The 25,903-nt window shown below is 45.1% G+C and overlaps 1 protein-coding gene across 1 annotated transcript; it reads right to left on the reverse strand.

Moving 5' to 3' along the window:
* Positions 1-4,925: 4,925 nt before the first annotated feature.
* FXN (frataxin) lies at positions 4,926-25,903 on the reverse strand. Its single transcript, XM_057724227.1, has 5 exons — positions 25,704-25,903; positions 19,030-19,127; positions 15,650-15,770; positions 9,329-9,426; positions 4,926-6,751 (listed from the first exon to the last, which is right to left on the reverse strand). The coding sequence occupies exons 1-5, from the start codon at positions 25,869-25,871 to the stop codon at positions 6,583-6,585; spliced, it is 654 nt and encodes a 217-aa protein (XP_057580210.1). The 5' UTR covers positions 25,872-25,903; the 3' UTR covers positions 4,926-6,582.

A 25,903-nucleotide genomic window follows, 5' to 3' on the forward strand; every position in this document is an offset into this window, starting at 1 on the left:
ATGAAGACCCAAATTGGGGGTGGGTAGGAGGGCAGATTTTAGGACTGTTTCGTGAAGCATTTGAGGAGAATTGCTGATAAACTGGCAAAATGAATTTCAGCAGGATCAGATGGAAATGCTATGAACAGTTTGCACAGCTCTAGGTGGCACTTTTCACATCACATTGTGGTTTGTAATCTTCATAAATAGTAATGCCTAGAGTTGTGCAGGGCACAGCCTGGGCAGCCTTACACAGCAACCCTGACCCTAAATTCATCTACTTCTATTTACTTCTGAACCTTGGAGATTTTAAACTTTTCTTTCTCTTCTGGTTTTATTTCATCCACTTTCTTTTGGAAAAATCTCAGCATTGAAGGAAGGGGTAGGAAATGAATGTAATGGGGCAGTGGCACTCTTTTATCTTTCTGTAATTTAACTACTTTTCCACTTAACATGGCAGAAACGGGAGCTAAAAACTTTGAGGTCAAGATGTGGCATTACCAATGCTCCCACATATCACAGAAACAAGTGGAAATAGGGGCTTATCTTGCACTAATATTTATAACTGAATAGAGCCTCAATAGGCCTGACTTTTCTTTGTAGAGCAGAAGAAAGTCTTTGGGAGCTAATTTTCCTATTGGGTACAGGTGTTTTCCTCAACAGTTTAAATAAATCTTCAGTACACAGCTCAAAAAATCTGTTCTGGTTTATTGGCTTAAACACTCTGGTTCTGGATTATTATCTCTATTATATAAGAGTAGAAACATTCTATTTCTTTTTTTATTGCTGAAAGTTTGTACACTTTTACCAATATCACACCATTTCTCCTACCCCCAGTCTTTGGCAATCACTTTTCTACTGTTTCTGTGAATTTGACTTTTTAAAAAAACTTACGTATTCCTTTATTTATTTTTAGATTTCACATATAAGTGATACTATGCAGTATTTGTCTTTCTCTGTCTGGCTTATTTCACTTAGTATAATGCCCTTCAGGTTTATCCATATTTTTGAAAATGACAGGTTTTTTTTTTTAAGGCTGATAAATATTTCATCATATCTATATCTAAATTAAGATATAGCTATAGATATAGCTCACATTTTCTTTATCCCTTCATCCATCTACAGACCCTGAGGTTGTTTCTATTATCTTGGCTATTGTAAATAATGCTGCAATGAATATAAAGGGCCTATATTTCTTTGAGATGATAGTTTTGTTTCCTTTGGATATATACCCAAAAGTTGGATTGCTGGATCATGTGGTAGTTCTGTTTTTAATTTCTTGAGGCACCTCCATACTGTTTTCCATGGTGACTGTACCAATTTACAATCTCACCAGTGGTGTACAAGGAATTCGTTTTCTTGACATACTTACCAGCATTTGTTATCTCTTATCCTTTTTTTTTTTTTTTTTTTTTTTTTTGGCACACGGGCTTAGTTGCTCCGCGGCATGTGGGATCTTCCTGGAGCTGGGATCGAACCCGTGACCTCTGCATTGGCAGGCGGATTCTTAACCACTGCGCCACCTAGGAAGCCACTCTCTTATCCTTTTGATGACAGGCCTTGCAACAGGTGTGAGGTGATATCTCACTGTGGTTTTAATATTCATTTTTCTGATGATTAGCATGATGAGCACCTTTTCATGGACCTTGTGGTCACTTTTATGCCTTCTTTGGAAAAATGTCTGCTTAGGTTCTTTGCTGATTTTTAATTGCATTATTTATTTTTTGCTATTGAGTTGTATAAGTTCCTTATATATTTTGGATATGAACCCCTTATCAGATAAGTGGTTTCAAATATTTTCTTCTCCTTTGCTGTGTAGAAGCTTTTTAGTTTGACGTGGTCCCATTTGTTTTTTTACTTTTGTTATCTTTTCTTTTACTGTCAAATCCAAAAAATCATCACCAAGACTAATGCTAAGGAGATTACTGCCTATGTTTTCTTCTAGGAGTCTTATAGTTTGAGGTCTTAAATTTTTAAATCCATTTTGAGTTGTTTTTGTGTATGGTGTAAGACTTTCCTTCTTTTTTTATGTATGTATGGTATGTGTGTATGGTATATACTTTCTTCTGCATGTGGCTGTCCTTTTTTCCCAACATTTAAAAGACTATTCTTTTCCTACTGTATATTCTTGGCTCCTTTGTTGTAAATTAATTGACCAGATATGTGCTGGTTTATTTCTGGGCTCTCAGTTCTGTTTCATTGATCTATGTGTCTGTGTTACATCAATACCATACTGTTTCGATTGCTTTGTAGTATAGTTTGAAATTAGGAAGTGTTATGCCTCTTGCTTTGTTCTTGTTTCTCAAGATTGCTTTTCTATTCAGGGCCTTTTGTGGTTCCATACAAATTTTAGGATTGTTTATTCTATTTCTGTGAAAAATGCCACTGGAATTTTGATAGGAATTGCATTGAACCTGTAGGTCACTTTGAGAATGACAGGCATTTTAACAATATTAATTCATCCAATCCATGAATATAAAATAGCTTTTCAAGTATGTGTATCTTCTTCAATTTCTTTCATCAATGTCTAAAAGTTTACAGTATATAGATCTTTCACCTTCTTGATTCAATTTATTCCTAAGCATTTTCTTTCTTTTTGTTGCAACTGTAAATGGGATTGCTTTCTTAATTTCTTTCTGATAGTTCATTGTTGGTGTTTAGAAATACAACTAATTTTTTAATATTGGTTTTGTATCCTGCAGCTTTACTGAAATGGTTTATTAGTTCTAACAGTTTTTTGGTGGAGTCTTTAGGGTTTTGTATATATAATATCATGCCATCTGCAAATAGTGACAGCTTTACTTCTTCCTTTCTGATTCAGAAGCTTTTTCTTTTTTTCTTGCCTAATTGCTCTGGCTAAGACTTCTAATATTATGTTGAATAAAACTGTTGAGAGTGGGCATCCTTGTCTTTTTCCTGATCTTAGAGGAAAAGTTTCATCTTGAGTATGATAGCTATGGGCCTGTCATATATGGCCTTTATTATATTGAGGTACATTCCCTCTATAGCCAGTTTGTTGATAGCTGAAACATTTTATCTTAAATAATACATCCAGAGAAAATGGACCATGTAAGCTCAGATTGTTTCTATAGCAAACCTCAGAATATAAGACAGCTCAGTTTTATAACTTGCCAGGGGCCATCAATTGGGATCTTTAAATTGTCATGGTGAATTAAGTCAAATCAAGGATTTGAAGCCATTTCTTACTCTCATAGTAGCTATACACAGAAAGATAGTCATGAAGTCATAGTTTTGAAGAGCAGGGTAAATTTAAATGAAACTTCATGCCTGTGCCCCTCATTCCTCTTCTGGTATGTAGCTGTTTCATTTGCAAAAGATAAATCCATGCCAAGAATTCAACTGGACACGACCTAAAATTACTTTAATCTTAGTGTGTACTTTGGAGGTATGAAGCCTGCTTTCCTTGGCAACCTTGTATAGCCAATTCATGCAGACTTCACATTTATGAACAGGGGTCTTTCTTCAGAAGTGGCAATGAGGTTTATTAGAATATGCAGTCAAGTATAGCTTGAGAAACCTATTATAAACCTATTATTTAATACAAAATGTCAAACATAAGGTTGGCTTAGTTTTAGGAGCTATGCAGAAGATGGACTAAAATACAAGTACTGTAAGAGGCAAGAAAAATTGTTCCAGGGAATCAGAATCCATCACCAAGATAACCAAAATAAGTGTTTTGACTAAGTTTGAAGTTGAGTAGAGGATGTCATAAATCATACTTTGGGGGAACATCCCAAATTTGAATATGAAATTATGCTGTGCATGTGACAGTATTTGTCATGTGTTTCCTTTGTGTGTGGCTCAGGTGCCACAGGTTAGGGTCTCCATTTTACAGACAAGAAAACTGAGGCTAGTGTCAACTAACAAGTAAGTGGCAGCATTTGGATCAAATTTTTAAAACTGATAAAAACAGAAACAAAAACAAATAAACAAAAAAACAAACTCAGGTTCTCTTTTACATACCTCAGTGCTCCTATCTTCAGAAAGAGGTAAATAAATCATTCTGTATAGTTTTATTTTCTAGTGGCAAAGGGTCTATCCACTTAAGAAGCGAAATATAATAGACAGCTTTCTAAAATTATGTAATGTATTTTCTTGCCCTCTTTAACATATAGTACTGAACATTTACAATGTTTTCCTGAAACTTCATCCTTAATATGGGGTGATATTATAGATGAGATGATGCTCCCAGGGTCTGAGGTATGGGGGGCACTGGCCCCACATCGTGGTGCTTTTCCAGTTTGCTTGTCAGAGCATGATTTTTATTCCTCTCCCAGCTGCTATTCTTGTGCTTGCAGTCTTTTTGCTGCCTTAAACAGAAATCTCCCAGGGTCTAAGAATCTAAATACTTAAACCAGTTACAATTGTACATAAAGTAAAAGTAACTAGGCCTGAAAGGCTGCCCAAGGAAAAGCATTAAGAGAACAGCATTAAGTCCCTAATTTCCATTTTCATGTTACTGCAGCCCAGTTAAATACTTCTTTAAATTTTGTGTTGTGTCCCAGATAAGAGACTGAGTTCTAGGTAAATGAGGGACAATGAAACTTTCATTAGAAGCAGGAGATAGACACACACACACAAATTTTATTTATTTTTCCAGCGGTACTGACCTACCCTACTTAAAATTTCCACTGGACGAAAACATTATTTATTTTTGAGGAAAGACTATATTTTAAGTACTCATTTAGCATATGTTATATTATTCTATTGTTAAGAGTTTTTTTCCACAATGGAATGTGTTTTTGGTTTTCCCACTGCAAAAGCCTTTGCTACATATTTGCATAGACTAGTCACTAATAAATCTTTCTTTAGTAAGGAAGTAGCAGAACAGGAGCCTAACTTTGGGAGAGTTTTAACGTTCCCGAGCCCTGGTTTCTTTTTTTTTTTTTAAGGATGTCTTTTTTGAGCCCTGGTCTCTTCATGTGTAAAATGGCGGTCGGTAACAATTCAAACGAAGTCATATGGTGTAGCAGGCTGTTCTAGTCCATCAGGGCTGCCGTAACAGAATACCAGAGACTGGATGCCTTATAAACAGAAATTTATTTCTCATAGGTCTGGAGGCTGGCCCCCGCAGACGGGGTGTCTGGTGAAGGCCTGCTTCCTGGTTCACAGACAGCTGTCTTCTCGCTGTGGTGAAAGGGCTGAGGGAGCTCTCTGGGTTCTCTTTTACAAGGGCACTAATCTCATTTGTGAGGGCTGTGATTGGGGGTTAGGATCAACACCTGAACCTACAGCACAGGCTGAGCACAGTAATGGCACAATAAAAAATGATCACTGGAACATGAATTCAACTGAAATTCAAGTAGAGTGAAACCCAAATCCATATACTTACTGTATAGCTTAAAAAAACTGTTCAGTGTCACCTCCTCTACTAGAGGGAATTAAAGCTGGCCTGTTAGGTTGCCTGACAGGACCACTAAATGCCTGAACTGGGAATCGATGACTATATTCTATCCAGTTTAACCCTCTCTGTAAACACGGGAAAAGAGGTCCAGGGAGTTCGAGAAACTTGCCCAGAGACAGAAAACCACTTTTGGGTGGGCCAAGTGTAAGGCCAGGGTTCCTCGCATTAACACCATCATCTTTTCACTTATGTGGCCTTTCACAATTTACCAAGCATCTCCTCAGCTCCATGACCTAGTTTATTCTTTTTTTTTTTTTTTTTTAAGAGCATAGGCTCAGTAGTTGTGGCGTACAGGCTTAGTTGCTCCATGGCATGTGGGATCTTCCTGGAGCAGGGATCGAACCCGTGTTCCCTGCATTGGCAGGCGGATTCTCAACCACTGCGCCACCTAGGAAGCCCATGACCTAGTTTATTATGCTATATCCATGAGCTTATGGAGATGGCTCTCTTCCCCCTCATCTTTGGAAGGTTTTTTTGCTTTCCCAGACCATTGTTGCAATAGCTTACTCTAAACGGACCCTTAATAAAAAAAAATACACACACATATATATGTATACACACATGTAAATGTGTGTACATATATAAGCATGTATGGAAGACACTGCACCACATGTCCCCGTGTTACCCCATGTGGGCCATACCCTGGCAGTCACAAAACACAAAGAGAAAATGGTCTTCAGTTTGAGAATTCCTGTGTTGCCACTGATGCTTCAATACTAAAGGGCTTCGAAGTGTTTACACTTTCAAGAGGGGCAGGAATGTTCTAGGCTTCCCTTTAATGAGTTTCATTTTAAGACAGGATGGCAAGGTTGGCCAGCTGCTCTTCGTGCAGTTTTTGTAGTAAGTCCTTCAAAGAATGAACAGTGGCGCCAATTCATTTCTCCTCCTGGAAACTGTCCTTCTTCTCTTTCTTTGTTGTGAGGTTATATATAAAGGTGTGGGCATACAGACATTACGAAAGATAAGGGCTGTCATGTAAGGGAAGAAATCAGACAATAAATCCAAAAAAACTCTATGAAAGTTAAAAATCTGAACTCAGAGACAGGGCAGGAGGCGACACAGTTTTTGCACAGAGCCGTTAAACACACTGCAACTGTCCTCAAAAGCAGGGATGGAAAAAACTAGCCATTCAGCTGCAGAACAAAGCTGGGGTCTGGGCATTAGAGCTTTTAATGTCTTTAGCATTGGGCTGGGCAGCAAGTGCCTTTCCCAGAGTAGGCCAGAGAAGATAAGTCCAGTTTGGTTTTTAAGGCTTGAGTCAGCTCTGTGGCCAGCAGCTCATGGAGGGACACACCGTCGTGGGAGTACACCCAGTTTCTCCCAGTCCAGTCGTATCGCTTGGGGCCACTGCAGGACAAAACACAGTCAGAGTAAGTCCACATAACAGCCCTTCAGAAAAAACTGTCACCAAGAAATTGACTGACTGCAGTGAAGATTTAGAAAGTAATACTTAATGAGGCATGTATTTAACTTCTCATCTTAAGGTCTAAGGATTGCTCAAAGGAAACCCAGAAGAAATGCCCCATAAAAGCAATTCAAACTATCACAAGGTTGCCTGTGTGTCTGTCCAAAGGTACTGTACTCTTTTTCCTCCTAATAAACACTTTACTTGCTTCACTACTTTCCATCTCTACGTGGAAACTCATTTCTACACAGCCGATAGGCCAGGGCCTTGTCAATGGCCACTGGTCCCTGGTGGTCTAGTGCCTAGGAGTCAGCGCTCTCACTGCCGATGCCTGACCTCAATCTCTGGCCAGGAACCGAAATCCTACCTCAAGCCGCTGCAGGCCGAGGACACCCAAGATCAGTGCCAGCAGCTGATGGTGCTACATGATGACGCCTTGATGGAGGAAGGAGCGGAGGACGCTGAGAGCCCAAGGGAAGGAAGGGGCCTGAGTCCACCTGCGCACTCAGGGGAGCGTCTCCAAAGTCCAAGACTGGGACGGGTTTGCCAGGGAGGAGGATAGCTTAGAAGGGAAGCATCTTTTGGGGATTATGAAAACATCAAGGGCTTCTGTATCATCAACCAAAGACTGGGGTTTGAACACTTTCCTAATAATGGGGATAAAAAGGGCAAACCAAAAGGACTGGGCTTTTGTCTACTATGCACAAACTGCCGAACACGTAAAGGCATAATAACCTGGGCCACATCCAGAGAATGTGGACTCTGATTTGTCGCCGGGATGCCAGGCAAGCGTGAGAACCTCGAGGCCCCCCCACCCTGCCCCAGGGCTCTGTGCACAGCCACGGACGTCCAGCTGTCCACCCGGACCTCTCCTTGATTACCTCCTACAACCTCATCAAGCAGGGTGTGGGTGCAAGACCACTGTCTCCTCTGACCTGAAACACTGTCAATTAAAAAGCCCCAAAATACCAGAAATGCAGTCCTAGGAAAGATTATTTTGGACCAATGTGAAAATGGAGTGGAAAATAAAAAAAAGTATTTTTTTGAGGAACAAAGTATCCATGACAGTAAATGGCTGCTCGGCAGGTTTCCATCATGAATTACAGAGTTTAAAAAACAACAAAACCTGAATTTCTCGGAATTTCTTATTACCCAGAAGTAGATTTTTCTAAACATGCCTGCTGTAGGACCCTGTTGCTGGTGGTAGGTGTGTCCAAACACGATAAGGACTTTTTCCGCCTCGAGATATGACAACGAGGGGATCCTGCTGGTGGAGCCCTCTCAGCGGTTCTGGCGTCCTGCCTGCTATTTACAGAGCCACTGGTCCCCAAAGCTGATGGCTGGGCTTGAGCCGATCCACTCAGTTTCTCTCATGCTGTTCCTCTGGAGATGAAGGATACGACTGTGCAGCCCTCATGCATGGCCACAGTTAGGGTCAGGGTGACTGTGTGAGACCAAAGAGAACAGGCTAATTGGCCCACACAGGGTAACCCCCCCGCCCCCCCTCAAGGAAACTACCTGGATCCAAAAGCAAGACAATCTGTGAATAAGCGCCTTGCTAGAAATGACAGTAATTGCTTGGAGTTGTGTTTCTTGAATTATAACACACTTCCTGGATGAGGCTGGGATGAAGGAGGCATGATGCTTTATTTATTTTGAACAAAGAATCACACATGACAGCACCATAAACAGTATAATTAACTGTCTAAAAGTGATGTCAACACTGGGGCAGGGGAAGAGTTAAATGCTTTTTTCTTTTAAAATGCAAACACCGTGAGGCTTTCAAAGAATTCCATGCTAGTTATATCTGGGCCTTTCCCAATTCACAGCCAGTGTGTTTTCTTTGGAGGTGCTAATGAGTGACCAGGAAGGTTGGTCTCAGAGCTTTTTGTGGGCGTCTCTTTTACTTTCTTACAACCACTTCAACAGCAGCCAGAGGGATAAGGAACCCTTCTCTCCGCATGTTCTCAGGCCTTGAGACGCAGCACAGCCAGTCTCCAATACAATCTTTTATTCCGCGAGATTGAAAGCACATCAATGGAAAAGGCAGGAGGGATGAAAGGCCCTGGAAGGCTGTTTAAAACGCGCTCCCACCTCCACGGAGCTCATATACCAGTTCTGCAAATGGAATTCAACGAACCTTTAACTGACATGCCTAAGACAAACCAGAGGCCAAATCTTAATGCGCTTTGAAGACAAAGTGCAACTTGTCCAGGAGCTGTAATAGCACAAGTGGCTTTTTCAAAGGTGCGGCATGATTTAATAAAGAAAAACTGTCAACGTGGGTTCCAAAAACTTTTTGCTTTGGATCTTGTTAATGTCCCAATATCTGCTTATAGCAGCCACATAATCACCAGACAGAAGTTATAGAACCAGAGTAAATTTTCCTACTGAGCCAGAAACATGCTGTAAAAGACCAGGAAAGGTTCACTTACACACGAGGGTGACACTTCTTAAAGGTCCACCAGATCCTGTTTCAAGCAAGCTCAACAATGAGAGATTTTGACTTCTGAACATACCTGGATGGTGAGGATAACCAGATTTGCTTATTTGGGGTCTGCTTGTTGATCACGTAGGTTCCTAGATCTCCACCCAGTTTAACTGTTAAGACACCACTCTGGTTCCATCAGGTAAAAAAAAGCATGAGGAAAATAAAACAAGACAAAGTTATCGCTGTGTCATAATTGCCTCCTATGTGTTATATTTCAACACTTTGCATGTATACCAGTACGTAACATACACCGGAAAGAACTGTCTTTAGTGTTTGGAATTAGGAGACCATGCAGAAAGAGCACTGCTCTCAGAATCAGGCTATGATTAATCACAATGACACTGATATCTCACAGTGGTTTTTCTCGTTCCCTATGAGGTGGGCAAGGCGAGAACATCCTTACTTCCCTCTTGAGGTGAGGAAACAGGAGCTCAGCGTGTGCAGTGGCTAAGGTACTGCAGCTGCAAGTGGAAGGGTCCACATCCTGATTGCTGCCTAGATTCCTTAACTACCGGCCAGAACATACTAGAGACATTAAAAAATGTAGACACCAACTCTACGGAAGTCCCAGTCAGCACAAACATCAGGCAGGCCAAGTTCATGACCAAAGAAAGGAAAAAAGGCAAGAGAGAAGGAAGTAACCAAACCACCCACTTTACTGGTCTCAGAAGAGCAGCAGCCTGAGCTCTGCTGGCAGAAGACAGACACTGCAGACCAGGGTTCTTATTCCCAGACCCCTCCCAGGCAGCTCACAAGCTTCTCGGATGCCCCTCTCCAGCTTTATTTTCCTCTACAGGAGGCTTGAATTCGTCAAAAGACTGGTTGGTCCATCTTTGCCCAATAAATGCTCATTTAAATTTGAAAACCCTCTTTCAACAAAGGAGCCCTTTACTCCCAAAGCCTGACGTCTCTCTAGAACGCACAGTATATTAAAGAAACAGCCACATGGCTAAGCCTCGCTGCTCCCCACCCCCTGCACAGCCCGCAGACAGGCAGCCCTTCTCTGTGCCTTTCAGAGCCCCTGTCCACCAAGGGGCCTCCAGTGGTTCTTAGAACGTTTTGTGTTTGGTTTGCAAACACAAAGAGCTATTAAAAAGGTGGAGGGAATTCCCTGGTGGTCTAGTGGTTAGGACTCGGTGCTTCCACTGCAGGGGGACCAGGTTGATCCCTGGTTGGGGAACTAGGATCCCACAAGCCAAAAAAACCCAACAACAACAACAACAACAACAACAGTGGAGAATGCCAATAATAATATAACTGATAGGCAGGGGATGGGGAAGACACTATTGGGCTATATTTTTAATAATAATTTTCTGATTAAAAAGAAATGTAGCGAAATTATAGACACAATGGGAATACAAATGGTATACATAAAATGTCCACATCAATAAAAATAGCACCTATTTTTCAGCACCCGCTCTGTGCTTTTGCACTTTGTGTAAAATTGTTTTCTCTGTGACCATAACCATCAGAGGTGGGAATTGTTATCCCAATCTTACAGATGAGGACAACAGAGGGGCAGAGTAATAAAGAAAACTTAGTAACTTGCAGAGCTGATCTTAAATCCAGGTCTGCTCAAGTCCAAAAGATGCTGTTCTTTCCATAACACGAAGCGCTCTCTCAACCCCATTACTCAGCGATATGAGCCATTCACTCTCAGGTATCGGCTGCCAGTTTTTAAATGCAGGGCTAGGATCACAGTATACATAGGTTTGCTTTAAAAAAAATTTTTTTCCCTGAAACCCACCTGTACTATTTTGTTAGGACTACCTTTCACTTATTTAAAAATTTCTTACAACTCTATAATTTAGTAGTTTTTAGCATTTCACAAAGTGTTTTCATAAAGTGTGCACACATCCTCACTATCTAATTCCAGACTATTTCCATCACCCCGAAAAGAAGCCCATCAGCAGTCACTCCTTCCCCCCTCCATATATGTGGATAGTTTATGGCTTATTTTTCCATATAATAGACCCAGGGAATCAAGACATAATTTCTTCTAATTTGACCTATTTGTGACCCTTAAATGCCCAATGCTGTGCAGTGACCCTACACCTGGGAGGTACGTGATACAGCAGAAAAGGCAGGTTTAGGGATGCACGTTCTCACTCTCAGTCCTGGGACAACATCTGCTCTGCCTCCTTCAGTGCGAGACTGAGGGGCTGATGGGTGAGCTGAGGGGCTTCTGGGAAGGTTAACCCTGAGGCCCCTTCAGCTGGGACCATGGCCCATGTGTGTCCCCACAGCCTCTGTGTTTTCCTCACTGCGTCTGAGCGTCTCGCTTGCTTGCTGGTCACCTGCTTGTTTTCTCTGCTACTATAAGCACCTTGAGAGCAGATTTATCTTTTCATCCTAGCATTTTCAGTATTTGTGCAAAATATCACTGGATTAAAAAAAACACTGGATGAGTGAACGGAGTGGATGAAACCACTGATAACACGTCCCACATAAAGGGCAAGGTTACACGAGGTAGCGTCTCAACACTCAACCACGCCGCCTCCTGTTCATTGTGTATAATTAGATTTCTTTTCCCCACAGAGCCAGAAGCTGTTTCCAAAGGAAAGTGGCAAGAGAAGGGAAACTAGCTGCCTTACTGGTTCCCCAGGAGTTCTTAATGCTTTCGGAACTGTCTGCAAGTAGACCAGCTAAAGAGAGCTTTTTGTCCATAAGTATTGTTCCTTAAGGGGCAATCTACTTTGGGAGAGTGGGCAGACTTCAATACAGGGCAGTGGGGGAGACAGAGGCTTAGCTGCTGAGACCCAGGCACTGACCGGTTGGAAGAGACCCCAGCCACAGCTGCTGAGGCTTGATTCCCGACAGGCAATATCAGCGGAAGCAAAAATAGCAAATTCTGTTGTTACCAGCTCATTTGTAGAAACAGACACATATGTGAACGGCATGCTGAGTTAGGGGATTTTATGTATAAACATGTGGCGGGGCTTCCTAGGTGGCGCAGTGGTTAAGAATCCGCCTGCCAATGCAGAGGTCACGGGTTCGATCCCAGCTCCAGGAAGATCCCACGTGCCGCGGAGCAACTAAGCCCGTGTGCCAAACAAACAAAAAAAAAAACATGTGGCGTCCCCTTAAGGCATAAGCATAATGACTATAAAGCACTTTTATCTACACCGTTTCACTGAATCCTAACATACACCCGGAGAAGTAGAGGTTCCTGTCATCCATGGCACAGGTGAAGGACCTGCCCTCACAGTTAGATAACTCACTTAAGAACTCTGGGAAGGAAAATACCAATGCAGGATGCCAACCAGAGCCCCTGCCACCATATCCAATAACGTGCTGCCTCTGAGCAGGGGTGCGTGACCTAGGACCCAGAGGTGGTCTTCAGGGGACTGCAAACAGCCCTGGAAGCTGAAATTGTACCCAAAGGATTGCAAGGAAGCTTTTCTTGGGAGAGGGTCCAGAGCGGTCAGATTCTCACAGTGTCCTGATCCCCAAATGGTTAAGAAACCTCTGCTCTATGGCAACAATATGCAGACAACTCAGTGAATGCAGGACGTGGCACATGCAAATTCTCATTGACGTGTCCAAGAGGCCAGGGCTCCACCTGGGGAAAAAAACCGAATGCGGCCTGGAGGTAACTCTCTAAATAGCGTGGTGCTTCTGTCCAGTGTGGCCGACTCCGTGGCTGCCTAGCAACAGGACGGGCTTTGGCTCTGGCAGGTAGTTCCCTCTGATAACCATTACCAGTAAGGGGTGAGGCTTGGACCCAGACATTGACATCCACCATGACCTGCCCCACTTGATGGACAACACAGTAGCCAAGAAGCTGCTCACGTCTCCCAGGCCACAGGAGGAAACAGAAGAAACGTGTTCTGGGTGTATCTAGAAAATTGCTTTCGTTTGCCAATTTGGCCAGCAGCAAGTTGATAAAACAGCTCTAAGTGCTGAGTGGCATCAATGAAAGCATGTTCTGGAAACGTAGGTGGGCCTCATTTCATTTACACAGTGAATCGACATTTATTAAGTCCCTGCTATAAACCTGGCAATGTTCTAGGCATTGGGAGACCAGGAATGGACAGTGTCCCAGCTGCCAAGGAGCTCAGTGTACACTAGCTGTGGGAGCTGACGTGTAAAGAGACAGTTACAACACAGGATGATCAGTGCTCCATGGAGTCGTTCACAGAGTGCTAGGCAAGGAGGGTAGGGTGGTGTCTGCCTGGAGCATCTAGGAGGGCTACACAGATGAGGTGACATCCAACTGGACCCTGAGGGCAGGGAGAGACTGCACTCCAACTAAGCTCAAGTAATGGTGTTATAGGTGTTCTATTGCCTATAATGTAATTTCAATTGATTTACCTTATATGTGAAATACATATGTTAGTTAGCACCTGAAGGACTCTAAAGGGGAATTCACAGCCGAGGGTAGACATTATTTCAAACTACTTAGAAGTCCAAACTACGGAGGCAGATACTATAGACCATTAGCCTTCTACACCACACTAATTAGCAAATGATTTGCTAGAAATACTTCTTCCCTGGTGAGTAGAATGATACTCAAGGTACAGTGTATGGATTGGCTAGAAGAACTCAGGTGCCTCTTCCCTTGCAAGAATTATAGATTCTAGAAAGTGCAGCAGTTGAGTCACTCTTCAGAGAGATACTCTGAAGGCAGGTAAGGCCCTGACCCACTACTGAGCAGAAGCATTTGTTGCCTGCTTCAGTGAATTATGCAGAATCCAGCTGCTAGGATACCAGCACCTTTCCTTCTAATGAAACTTCATGCCAAGTATCTGAGTCAAGCAGGGGTGTCACTAATCCTATGAGCACGGGTGGTGTGACTGCTTCTGTGGCAGGTTCATAAAGGTTTGCATGTGTGGTAGAGTTTAGCCTGAGTCTTAGTTTCCCTATAGTTACAGCACCTGGTAAGGAGGCTGGGGGAGAGGAGACCTGTAACGTCCCCAGCTCTAATCATCCCAGAGATGGTCAAGTTGGGGAGGCCAGTTTGTAATGGTTCCCAAATAGCTCTGCCTTCTGAGGCTGCCTGCATAAGCAGGTCTGTCTACAGCCCGGCCTAAACACTGTTGCATTTTCTGCAGCTGACAGTGACCAATGAATCCACCTGTAAGGCATTCAATCGTTTCTTGCCTCATTACTGCCAAGTCCCTTACTGTCCTTACAAGCAGGCTTGAAATCTGCCCAACTGATGGAGTGTCTTTTCTATCCAGCACCCCCAACAGCGATATCTAATACCATTTCTATCACTTTAGCCTGACAGCTGGTTGTCCTAAATAATTCCATGACTTAATCCCAAATGCACTCTTCATGACATTTCCTGGTATTAATTAATCGCTGTCAAGAGGATTAACCTCTTGCAGGGGATTTGCTCCCACTAGCAAAAAAGAGCTGTTCCCTGAGGCCTAAGCAGTAATTCTAAACCCAAAGGCAGACCCTTGCTCAAGTCTGCCACCTGGTGGCCAGTTGATACACACCAGCAAAGAATCTGGGGCTTAAGTTCAGCCTGCCCTGGGGTTCTCGCCCAGCCGCATTAGAATCACCTGCAGAGTTCCTCTAAAAACTTAAAAAACCCCAATTCTATACTACCAAGTGTAAAATAGATAGCCAGTGGGAAGTTGCTGTATAACAAAGGGAGTTCAACTTGATGATGGATGATGCCTTAGAGGACTGGGACAGGGAGGGTGGGGGGGAGTCGAGGGAGGGAGGGAATACGGGGATGTGTGTATAAATACAGATGATTGACCTTGGTGTACCTCAAAACCTGGTACAAGAGTGTAAAGCAATTATATTCCAATAACAAAAACAAAAACAAAACAAAAAAACCCCCCAACTCCTGGCCTGGGCCACACCCTAGATTGATTTTTATTTGATTAATAAAAATCCCTAGGCGTGGGACTCAGGGATGTTCATTAGAATCTCAGGTGAGCTTTTCAAAAACATGCTTCCTAGGACTGCATCCTGACCACTGCACCAGAATTTCCCGGGAGTGGGGCTCATGTCTAGTCTGAATACATCCTGGGCAATCTCTCACCCAGCTTAAGAACTAGTGGTCTAGTGCAGTGTTCCCCATGCCAGCATGATGAGAGGTGTCTTGCTACACAATCACATGCCTGGGTCCCTCCCTGATTTACCTTCATGGGTACTGAGTGAGGCTTGAAAATGTGTACTTTTAGGCAAACATGAGGCTCAGAGAGGCTAAGTGACTTGTCCAAGGTCACAAGCCTGCTGGAGCAGGGCTGAAACCAGAACCCCAGTCTTTTGGTCCCATCTACAACCACATGCTGCTGGAGAGGAATTCTTTATCTTATTATTAGAATTCTAATCTCCTTAGATTCTTAGGCAGGAGACCGAAGAATGAAAAGAAGCAAAAAGGTACCCCAAAGGAGACATCATAGTCTTCAAATGTGTAAGGCTTGTCGGCAAGGTCCTCAAAAAACTCTGCTAAGGAGTCCAGTGTCTCCTCGGCCAGTCTTTCGTAGGTGGTATCGTCCAGAGAGCTGTGGAGGGGACAGAAACAACTCCGATCATATGATCACCAAACCACTCCATTTTATTAACATCCATGGACACATTTTTTACTTAAATTTTTAAAACTGACGGAAAACATCTAACATACACAGAGTAAAAATTTAAACAGCATGAAAGGGTATACAGAGAAGTAAGCCTTTCTTCCCAAATAGGCAGCCCCCATCTCCAGAGTCAACTACGATGAGCAATCTCTTCTGTATCCTTCTACAGTTTTATATTCTTTTTCATATACAAATGAAGCGCCTTGCAGTTTTCATTTCATATGTCTTGGAAATTGTTCCATATTAGCACATATGGATTTTCACAGTATATTTCGTCTTATGTTATTCATTCAGTTTGTCCCCTTCAGCTGGACATGGAGGTTGTTTCCATTGCTTCTGTTATTAAAAGTTGCTGGACAAACCACAAAGTGGGAGAAAATTTTGTATTCTATATACCTGAAAAAGGACTTATTTGCAGAACATGTAAAGAACTCTTACAAATCGATAAGTAAAAGAAAAGCCAACTGAAAAATGGACAAAATACTTGAACAGATTTCATTAAAAAAAAGATATCCAAATGGCCAATGAGCATATGAAAACGGGCTTAAGTTTGTTAATCTTCAGGAAAATGCAGATTAAAAAATCACAATGAGATGCCACCGGAACAGTTTAAAATGACAGAGACAGATAACATGAAGAGTCCGCCAGGGACTGGAGTAAACAGCTTTCGGACACTGCTGATGGGCAAGTAAACTGGACGATCGCTTTGGAACATTGTTGATACTTCTACTAAAGTTGAATATATTCATGTCCCCTGACTCGTCAATTCCACTCTTGGGTATTTACGCAACAGAAATGCATACCCAAGTTCACCGAGAGACATGCACCATGCTAGAATGTTCATAGCAGAAGTATCCAATAGCCCAAACAGGACACTGCCCAAGTATCCATAGGTAATACAATAGATAAATAAACTGTGATATATTCATACAATGGAATACTTTAGAGCAAAATATGCAGACATATTTATACTTGATAGCATTTACATAAAGTTAAAAAACAGGCGAAACTGATGCATGCTATTGGAAATCAGAATGGCAGCTACTCTGGGGCAGGGAGGGGTTAATAACTACACGTGAGCAGAAGGCTTGCTTTCAAGGGGCTGGTAACATTCTATTTCTTCAAGTATTTCTTGAGTTACATGGTATGTTCAGTTTTTGAAAATTTATCAAGCTGTATACTTATAACTTGGAGACATTCCTGCATAGATACTATTTTTTAATTTTTAAAAATTGCTATAAATCCACAGAGACAGAAAGTAGATTAGTGGTTGCCAGGGGCTTGGGGAGGGAGGAATGGGGAGTGATTACTAATGGTTATGGGTTTTCTTTTTGGAGTGATGAAATGTTCTGGAATTAGACAGTGGTGAAAGTTGCACAACCTTCTGAGAACACTAAAAACCACTGAATGGTACATTTTAAAATGCACCCTTTAGGGTATGAAAATTATGACAATGAAAATTGCTATCAACCTCCCTGTATGAGCTTTCGTGCCCTGGTTGGGACGTATCTGTAGGTTATGAGAGGTGTCTTGGACAACTCCATCATCTGAGAGTTTCTAACTGGCCTAAAGTAAGACACCCGCGGCTGCCAGACAATTAATGCAAGACAAAGATTTGCAGTGTGACCCCTCCCCCACCCAGCCCCTCCTCCACCTCAAGGGCACAACGTGGGAAGGTTAAGGCGCTGATCAGGACATGGCGAGTGGTGGGCCTGGGGTGGGGGTGGTGCCAGATGTTTCCCTCTCCCTCCCCTCAGTTACAGCCGATGCAGGGGGATCTGGAGAGCACCAGGAGAGGTTGACGCGTGCCTGGAGGAGCTTGGGGAACATAAGGACACACCTGATTCAGGCATAAAGTCCAAAGTCAAGGGCTTGACAGGTGCTATCTGGCAGTGGCAGGTGGGCCATGGCAGAAGTGGGCTGTCCTTTGCATGACAGGACGAAGGTGTGTTTCCCAGAGGCCAGAAGTAGACCCCGAAGAAGGGAGCTGGACGTGGGGCGCACTGCAAAGGTCCCACCCAACCTCAGAGGACTTCCTGGAAGGACGAGGTGACAGTAGCAGGGGGTCGGCCCAAGGAGGGCACAGGGGTCCCACGGCCTGCCTCCCCGGCGGCCATGGGGAGTGATGGACAAGGAGGAGCCTCTGGGGGCAGAACCAGGGTTTCACAGAGGGATGTCCCCCACGGCCGGGGCAGAGGTTGTCCCAGTGCTGCTCAGGGGGCTCCACCCATCTCTTTTCTGAATGGGAGATGCTGGCGTGGTTCTCTTGCTCCCCTTGAGGTGGGGGGGTGTGTAGGTCAGAAAGGCCATTCCTAGACCTGGAGACAGGACTGCATGTCACCTGGACGCCCCGGCCTTCGAGGTGGATGAGTGACTGCACGGTCCTGTGGTTGCCGCCCCAGGGTGTGTGGAAGGAGGGTGCATGCAGATACAGGCGCAGAGGGGTGGGCTACAGCAGTGCCTGGCAACTTTCCCCCAGAACCCATCACCTCCTCCCTCCAGGGCACATGCTAGGCTACACTTCCTGGCCTCCCCAGCTGTTAGCTTGGGCCCTGGGACCAAGTCCTTCCTGCTAAGATGTAAGGGACACATGTCACTTCCAGACCTTCCATGCTCTTGTCCCTTTCTGTGGAGTGGAACCTGGACAGGGTGACCTGGCCTCGACCTGCAGAGGACAGTAAGTTGCTGACGGGTGATAGGAAGGTGGAAGGAGCCCAGCTCCCTGAACCATTTCACAGAGGCCTGGCCACCCCACAACGGCAGAGAGGGGGATGTGAACCGCTCCTAGTTGGAGTCACTGCAGTTTTGGTCTGCTTGTTGCAGAAGCTTGGCCTGCCCTAATGACCAAGATATCAAAGAGAATAACAACAAAACTCTGGAAACAACCTAAATGTCCAGCAATAGGGGATGGGTTAAATGAATTATGGTATATCCATAAAACTTAACACTATTTCATTACAAATAATGCGGTGGGTAAGTCGTGATGTGGAAAGACACTTATGAGTGCTGCTGCTTAAGGAGAAAACAGAGTTCCTATGGGATAGGTTTTAGTTTTGATGTTGTTGTTGTTGTTGTTAAAAAAGGTAAGAGAAAAGGAAAAAAGAAGAGCTGTGTATGTGTGCATATGTTGTATATTGAGAGAGAGGAGGAGGAAGAGATCCCTGACGTGGAAGGTGTTTTATCTTACCCAGTGTCACCCAAAGTTCCCGCTGTCCTCAAATTCATCCAACAGACACTCTGCTTTTTGTTCTTCAGAATCTGGTTGAGGGAGCAGAGGTTCAGACTCTAAAAGCCAACGTGAAGAAGAACATTACCATTTCCCAATATATTATAGTCCACACAGTTTAAATATCACCACTTCCACACTTGGGAGTAACCAGGTTGAAGATTTTCAGAGCACTTCTTTCTCAGGAAATGTTTTCACCTTCTTTGAGTGCATTACACTGTGCTCTCCCCAGCTCTAAGCCTGTGCTCTCCCCGGCTCTAAGCCTGTGCTGTCCAGCTCAGCAGCTATAAGCCACAGGCAGCTATTTAAATATACATTTACTGAACAAGATAAAAATTTAAAAGTCAGTTTCTCGGTCACACCGGCCACATTTCAGGTGTCCTGTGGCATCATGTGGCTTGTGGCACAGACAGAACACAGCCACCATCACGGGAGGCGCTGCCAGCAGCACTGCTCCAGGCTGGGATGGGGTGGTGAGCACAGGCGGGGCGGGACGTGTCAGCAGAGCTCTTAGAATGTGACCAAAACAAACAACAACAAATAGCAGGTGTCCTGAAGAGAGGCTGCACCTGCAAAGCGCTATGTGACGGATCTTATTAACATGTTCTGCAGGGAACACTGGGACCCACTGATTTCTTTCGATACGTAAGTGGCTGAGTGTCCTGAGGAGTGGGGCTCCGAGGAGTGGGGTCTGAGCTGATGACGGCCAGGCGGGCGGACCAGCCAGAGATGGAGGCTGGAAAGGAAGGAGAAGTGATACAGTCGAATGGAGATGTCAGGGGAGTGATGGAGAGGCGGGGTGCTGGATTTCATCCCAGGAAGGCGCCGAGGGGCTTTCTGAGGTTGGTGGCACTGTGGCTGCCACTAGGAGAAGGGGGCAGAGGCTGTGGTTACTCTCTTGAGCCATGGGGGCCCTGGACAAACTGAGAAAGGAGAAGGCTGAGAAGTGAGCGGAGGAGGAGGAAATGGGGGTGCAGAATGCAGCTGGCTGTTTAAAAACATTGGCTCTGAAGAAGTGAGACAGTGGCCGTGATGAGCACAGTATTACCACAGCAAGTCCTAGAGTGTTCACCATCAGCTGGTAGCCTTCTCAGTCTTTAGAGAAAGGAATTCATTTAGTCCTTATTACACGACTATGAGGGAAGTATTATTACAGGCATTATTCATGACACGGATGTCCCATAAAGTTGCCCCAAGCACTGGATTAGTGAGTGACTCCTAAGGGAAATGCAGGGTTAGGCTCCTGCAAGCCTCTGGTCCCATTTTCACCAAATGATCAATGCATAACCTTGCTTTACAAGTGTTCCTGTTTAAATACATCTTGTTTAATATTTATTGTTGATCCACTGACACTAAACTCACAGCCAACAGCACTAGAACTCCAGTCTTCAAGGAAGCTTATCTAACCCACCTAGCTTCTCCCTAAGGCCCATCACAGCCATCTTGCACTGAGGAACACTAGATAGCACTTCAGCAGTATGCCTGGGGGCCACTCTGAACAGTGAAATTTACTAAAAAAGGCACAAAAATGTGAAAAACATGCCATCAAATAGACTGTGAAAAGGACCCTTGTTTCCAGCGTGGGAGCTGAAACAGGGAGTCAGAGCGGCAATTTGTCTGACCTTAGCCGGGGACATGCGCGTGTCTGTGACTTAAGTTTTTTGCTGCTCTGGGCATGTCTGAGAATGATCATGAAAGTGCCCTGATAACTGATTTTGGGGTTACAAATATATTTTAGTGAATAGGTGAATTCACAAATACAGGATCCAGGAAACTGAGGCATGGAAGGGTAACTTGTCCGAAGTCACACAAATGCACAAAGTGGGGCAGCTGGGATTTGAACACGAGCTCTCTGGCCCCAAGGTCCGGGCCACAAAGGAAAGAATCACATCCTGGGAATCAGAGCAGGCTCCAGACATGGAGGGGAAGTATTTGAGAACACAGGGCACACCTCAGCAAAACTCCCTTCTTTCCAGGATCCTGGGACCTCAAATCCTGGCTGTGCTCCGTCTCGCTGGTACCTTCACACAGCTGTTTTTCTGTTTTGTTTTTGTCTTTTAATTTTACATCTTTGATGGTTCTGGTGGGAGGGCTGGTCTAAAACAAGGTACTCATTCACAGCCAGAGTAGAAGACTTTATTCAGCTGTTTTTAATCACAAGAGGAACAGTTGCCAAGGATTCCCTGCCTTGTCTCTTACCTGCTCTCTCCAATCTAACATTCCCTGGGTAACTGCTTAACCTTTCCAAGCCTCTGCTTCCTCCTCTGAAGGTAGGGGTCACGGTACTGGCCTTGCAGACTGGTTATGAGGATTCAACAAGAGGACATCAATATCCCAAACACAGGGCCTGTGGGTTCAGTCAATTTCTGTTTTAGATTACATTTCTTCTTCTTCCTTTCTTTTTTCCTATTTATTTATTTGGCTGCATCAGGTTTTAGTTGTGGCACGCGGGCTTCTCTCGTTGCGGAGTGCAGGCTTTCTCTCTTTAGTTGTGGTGCATGGGTTCCAGAGTGCCTGCGCTCTCTAGTTTGCGGCACGCAGGCTCTCTAGTTGAAGCGCGCAAGCTCAGTAGTTGAAGCGTATGGGCTTAGTTGCAGCATGCGCGTGGGATCTTAGTTCCTTGACCAGGGATTGAACCCGCGTCCCCTACATTGGAAGTTGGATTCTTTACCACTGGACCAGCAGGGAAGTCCCCAATTTCTGTTTTGAAGCATGTCAGTGAAAGTGTGGAGAGGTAGAAGGTCAGAGAGGCAAAACTGGCCTTTGCCCAAAGGAGAAGCTGCCCTGCTTTGCCCGAGGGAGGCAGGTGGGTTTCACGGTGGGGAGGGCTATATCATGAATGCTCCCCCTGAAGCCACCCAGGGCCACTCCTCCTGCTGCCACATCACCTGGAGCCCTTGGACCATGTGTCTGTGGTAGGGCTGCCTAATCGAGTCTCCAGGGTTCAGGGACTCAGTGAGCTCAGCACAGGGCTGGCTCATGGGAGACATCTGAGGAAATACTAGATAGTTCTCAGGCCCACAGGCTCAAGCTCAGGCCCTGGAACCACAGGACTCCAACTAAGGCCTGGCCTGGTGGTCAGCAGGGAGGCCAGTCTTCACCCCAGGGTCCCCTCAGTGCCCTGGGCCCTGTCAAACCGCAAGCTTGAGGAGTGAGTCAGTTCTCATCCGCTGCTGGGAAGGACAAGCCCGCACAACCACTCTTGGCATCAAGTGAGTTGAATATCCGCTGACCCCTCGCTCAGCAATGCCCGTCTGAGGACGTCACCCAAGAGGAGGTTCTGTCCACGCCCGGGAACACCCACTGCAGCACCATCGGAAGAGCAGCTCGCTGGACTCAACCAGATGTCACAGGAGGGGCCTGGATAAGGTGAGACATACTCCCCCAAAGGCTACTATCCAGCAGAGAGAGAAAAAAAACGACAGCTGTGTGCATCAGTGTCCGCGCGTCTCAAACACTGATCACAGCGACACTGATCACAGCAGCAAGTCACAGCAGAATAAACACAGTAAGATGGTTTTTTAAAACGAATGGTACATGGTTTAGGGAGACATTCACAGGTGGTGAAACTATGAGGAGAAGGGGATGCCCGATAGAATTCAGGATAGCAGATTCCCCTCAGGGGACCGGGCTGGAATGGAAGGAGCACCAGGCCTTCCTGGGACACACAATATTCAGTTTCTTAGCCTGGTGGTGGGAACATGGCAGCTTGTTATTAATCTTTAAACAATATGCATATTTCAAATACACTTTTGTGTGTACAGACTTATGTATACTGTCTGCGGAAGACAAAAATGAATTTAAAATGAAGTAGGGTATAACCCACTTGTCAGGCAAAGGCCATGGGGTCATAAATGACAATCTTGTCCCTCTAGAAAAATTAACAGATGTCTAAATGCCTTCCAAGGTGTGAAGTGGCTGCAGTATGAGCTTATGAAGTTATTTAAGAGCAGCAACACCTACTTATCTCCTCCTTGAAGCTGCCTCCAGCATTATAGGGGAAAGGTTAGGGACCAGCCACGGACACATTCTCTTATCATTAGGGTCAGAGGCTGCCTGCTGGAAGCAGAGTCTTCTCCAAGCCTTGCGGTGGGTGAATAAGGCGGGTGGTGGAGGGCCCTGAGGTGTACTCTTACAAGGCATTGCTGTGGCTTCTGGGTTCTGATGGGCAGCTGCAGCTGAGAAATGATGATCAGAAGCTAAATTTGCTCAAATTTGTTAGTCTCCAGAGCTATGCCTGTGGTAGCAGCCAGCCACATGTGGCCACTGAGTACTTGAAACATGGCTGGTGTGACCAAGGAACTAGATTTATTTATTCATTCATTCATTTGGTTGGTTGCACTAGGTCTTAGTTGTGGCAGACGGGCTCCTTAGTTGCAGCATGCAAACTCTTAGTTGCAGTATGCACGTGGGATCTAGATCCCTGACCAGGGATTGAATCTGGGCCCCCTGCATTGGGAGTGCAGCGTCTTAACCACTGTGCCACTAGGGAAATGCCAAGGAACTGAATTTTAAACTTCATTTAATTTTAACTTAAAAATGATACTCGGTAAGGTTACTGGAAAATTTAAAATATGTTTGTGACAACTCAAGTGTGTGAATTTATCAGTTGTGAATTTTACAAAATCTAAATATAGATCAGGTATTTCCACAATAAATTCAGTTTAATATCTGGACAAGGGCTGGAAGTGTGAAATACATACTGGATTTGGAAGAATGAGTACAAAACAGGAATGTGAAATATCTCAGTAATGATCTTTCATTACTGATTACCTGTTGACATGGTAACATTTTGGATATACTAGGTTATGTAAATGTATTGTTGAAATTAATTTCACCTGTTTCTTTTTACTTTTCCAATGTAACTACTAGAGAACTTATAATTACACAAGAGGCTCCCATTCTATTCCTGCTGTGGAAGTAGAAGCAGGGGGTAGAGAAAATGAGGCGGGGGAGAAGGCTCCCCAAATGATCTTAGGTCAGAGGTCATTAGGACCCAAATGAAGTCCTGATGACTTCCGGTACAAGGGACTTTAGGGATCAACCTGAGGACAGTTAAGGCCTTAAAAAAATTCTACAGAATTGTGGTCCCAGTTGCCAGTGTCATCCACCCAACTCCACAAGTACTGAAAGTGTGCAAGGGAACTGCGAAATAGACAGGTAAAACCAACCTGATTAACTATGGAAAAAGAGGCCTAATGGGTAGCCTAGGCTGAGGTCCATCTAGCAACTTCCCAGTGACCCAAATCCCAGTATGTGCCCAGTGCCCACCTCCTGGGTGCACTTCTGAATCTACAGCCCTTACCAGCCACTGATACCATTCAAAAGACCACGCCATATCTTGTTACTCTCCTAAATGAGAAACTGCTGAGGACCCGTGGTGCCCACATGGGCAGCAGTCGGAGGGCTCGCCCAGGCAGCTCCAGGTGAGAGTAGCACAGAAGGAGCAGCGTGATAAATGTGTGCGTTCTGCAGAAGTGGATCATGGCCATAACTGCCTAGTTTTCCTGAGAAGAGGGGAAATCCGTGATTCCAACTTTGAGGGTTGTCGACCGATCCCAGCATTTCTTGAAACCAATCCCAGAGTTTCTTCAAACAGGGCCAAACAGCACATGTGAGTGGGAGGTTTAAGCCTAAAGTCCAAGTTCCGGAGTTCCATGAACAATCTGGGTTGGATTTCACCTGCCTCCTTCACCACCCACAGTCCATCCAGTGGACCAGCCACTAAGAGCTGATCTCCGCCGGCTCTCCAGGCCTTCGCTCACGCCGTTCTCTCCTTCTGAAAGCCCCTCTCCGCCCCCTGCCATCTTCAGACCCCGATTAAATCACCTCTATCCTCCCGCGTAACTTTCTTAACCCCACAGTCTTCCTTTGGGCTTCCTCCTTTAAAGTCGTGGAGTAACGGGGTCAGGTATTTCTTTGTATCCCCGCGGGGGAAGAAAGTGAAATGAAGTGCTGAAGACTTTGTATGTGTTCATTAAACCTCAAGCCAGCTCGGCAAAAAGGGTAACCTCCTCTACTCAAAAAAAGCCACGCTTCAGAGAGGTTCCGGGATCCCCCGAGGTCACCCAGCTCTGCCGAGATCAGGAACCAGAATTCGGAACCCAGGTCCGATCCAAAAGCCCTGCTGCTTTAGCTACTGTGCTGCGTTTGGTTTATAAAAATCCATGCTTGAACACATCGCTCTGATAGTACTGATACACACTTATGTAATACACCAACAATGTTTTATTGATATATATACTATTTTACTGAAGTAGTTCTATATTTATACCATGCTAATATTATAGACAATATACATATATGTATATTATAGTACCTAGCATATATTATTAAAGCTCTCGCAAAGAGAAGTGACAAGCTCCCTAAGAGCCGACCTCCGCCCACCTCCCCTGCCTTCGCCCGCGCGGCTTCCACGGCTGGACTGCAGGATACCAGCTCTTTTCACCAGTCAGCGGAAGCCAGTGCAAACGTAACCAGGAGAAGCGGAGACCCGGGACCGCACGGCAGCGCTTCCGCTCCCGAGCGCGCTCCCACGGGGGCTGGAGCGGGCGCGCGTGCCCGGCGCGTCGCCGGCGTGCGCGGCCTCGCCCCGCCGGCGTGCGGCCCAGGCGGCTACCTGGGCGGATACTCACCGGCTGGCTGCGTGCGCGGGCAGCGGCGGTCCCGGTGCGCAGGCCTCGGCGGCCGGAGGGCGGGGGGTCCTTCGTCGGCAGCGGGGCCCCGGCGCGGGCCTGGGCAGAGCCCGGGGACGCCGAGCGGGGCAGGAGGTTGGCAGCCGCGCGGCGCCCGAGCGTCCACATGCTCCTCGCGATCTGCGGCTGCTCCGCCCTCC

Source organism: Hippopotamus amphibius, chromosome 2, assembly GCF_030028045.1.
Source record: "Hippopotamus amphibius kiboko isolate mHipAmp2 chromosome 2, mHipAmp2.hap2, whole genome shotgun sequence".
In the NCBI taxonomy this organism is placed as follows: Eukaryota; Metazoa; Chordata; class Mammalia; order Artiodactyla; family Hippopotamidae; genus Hippopotamus; species Hippopotamus amphibius.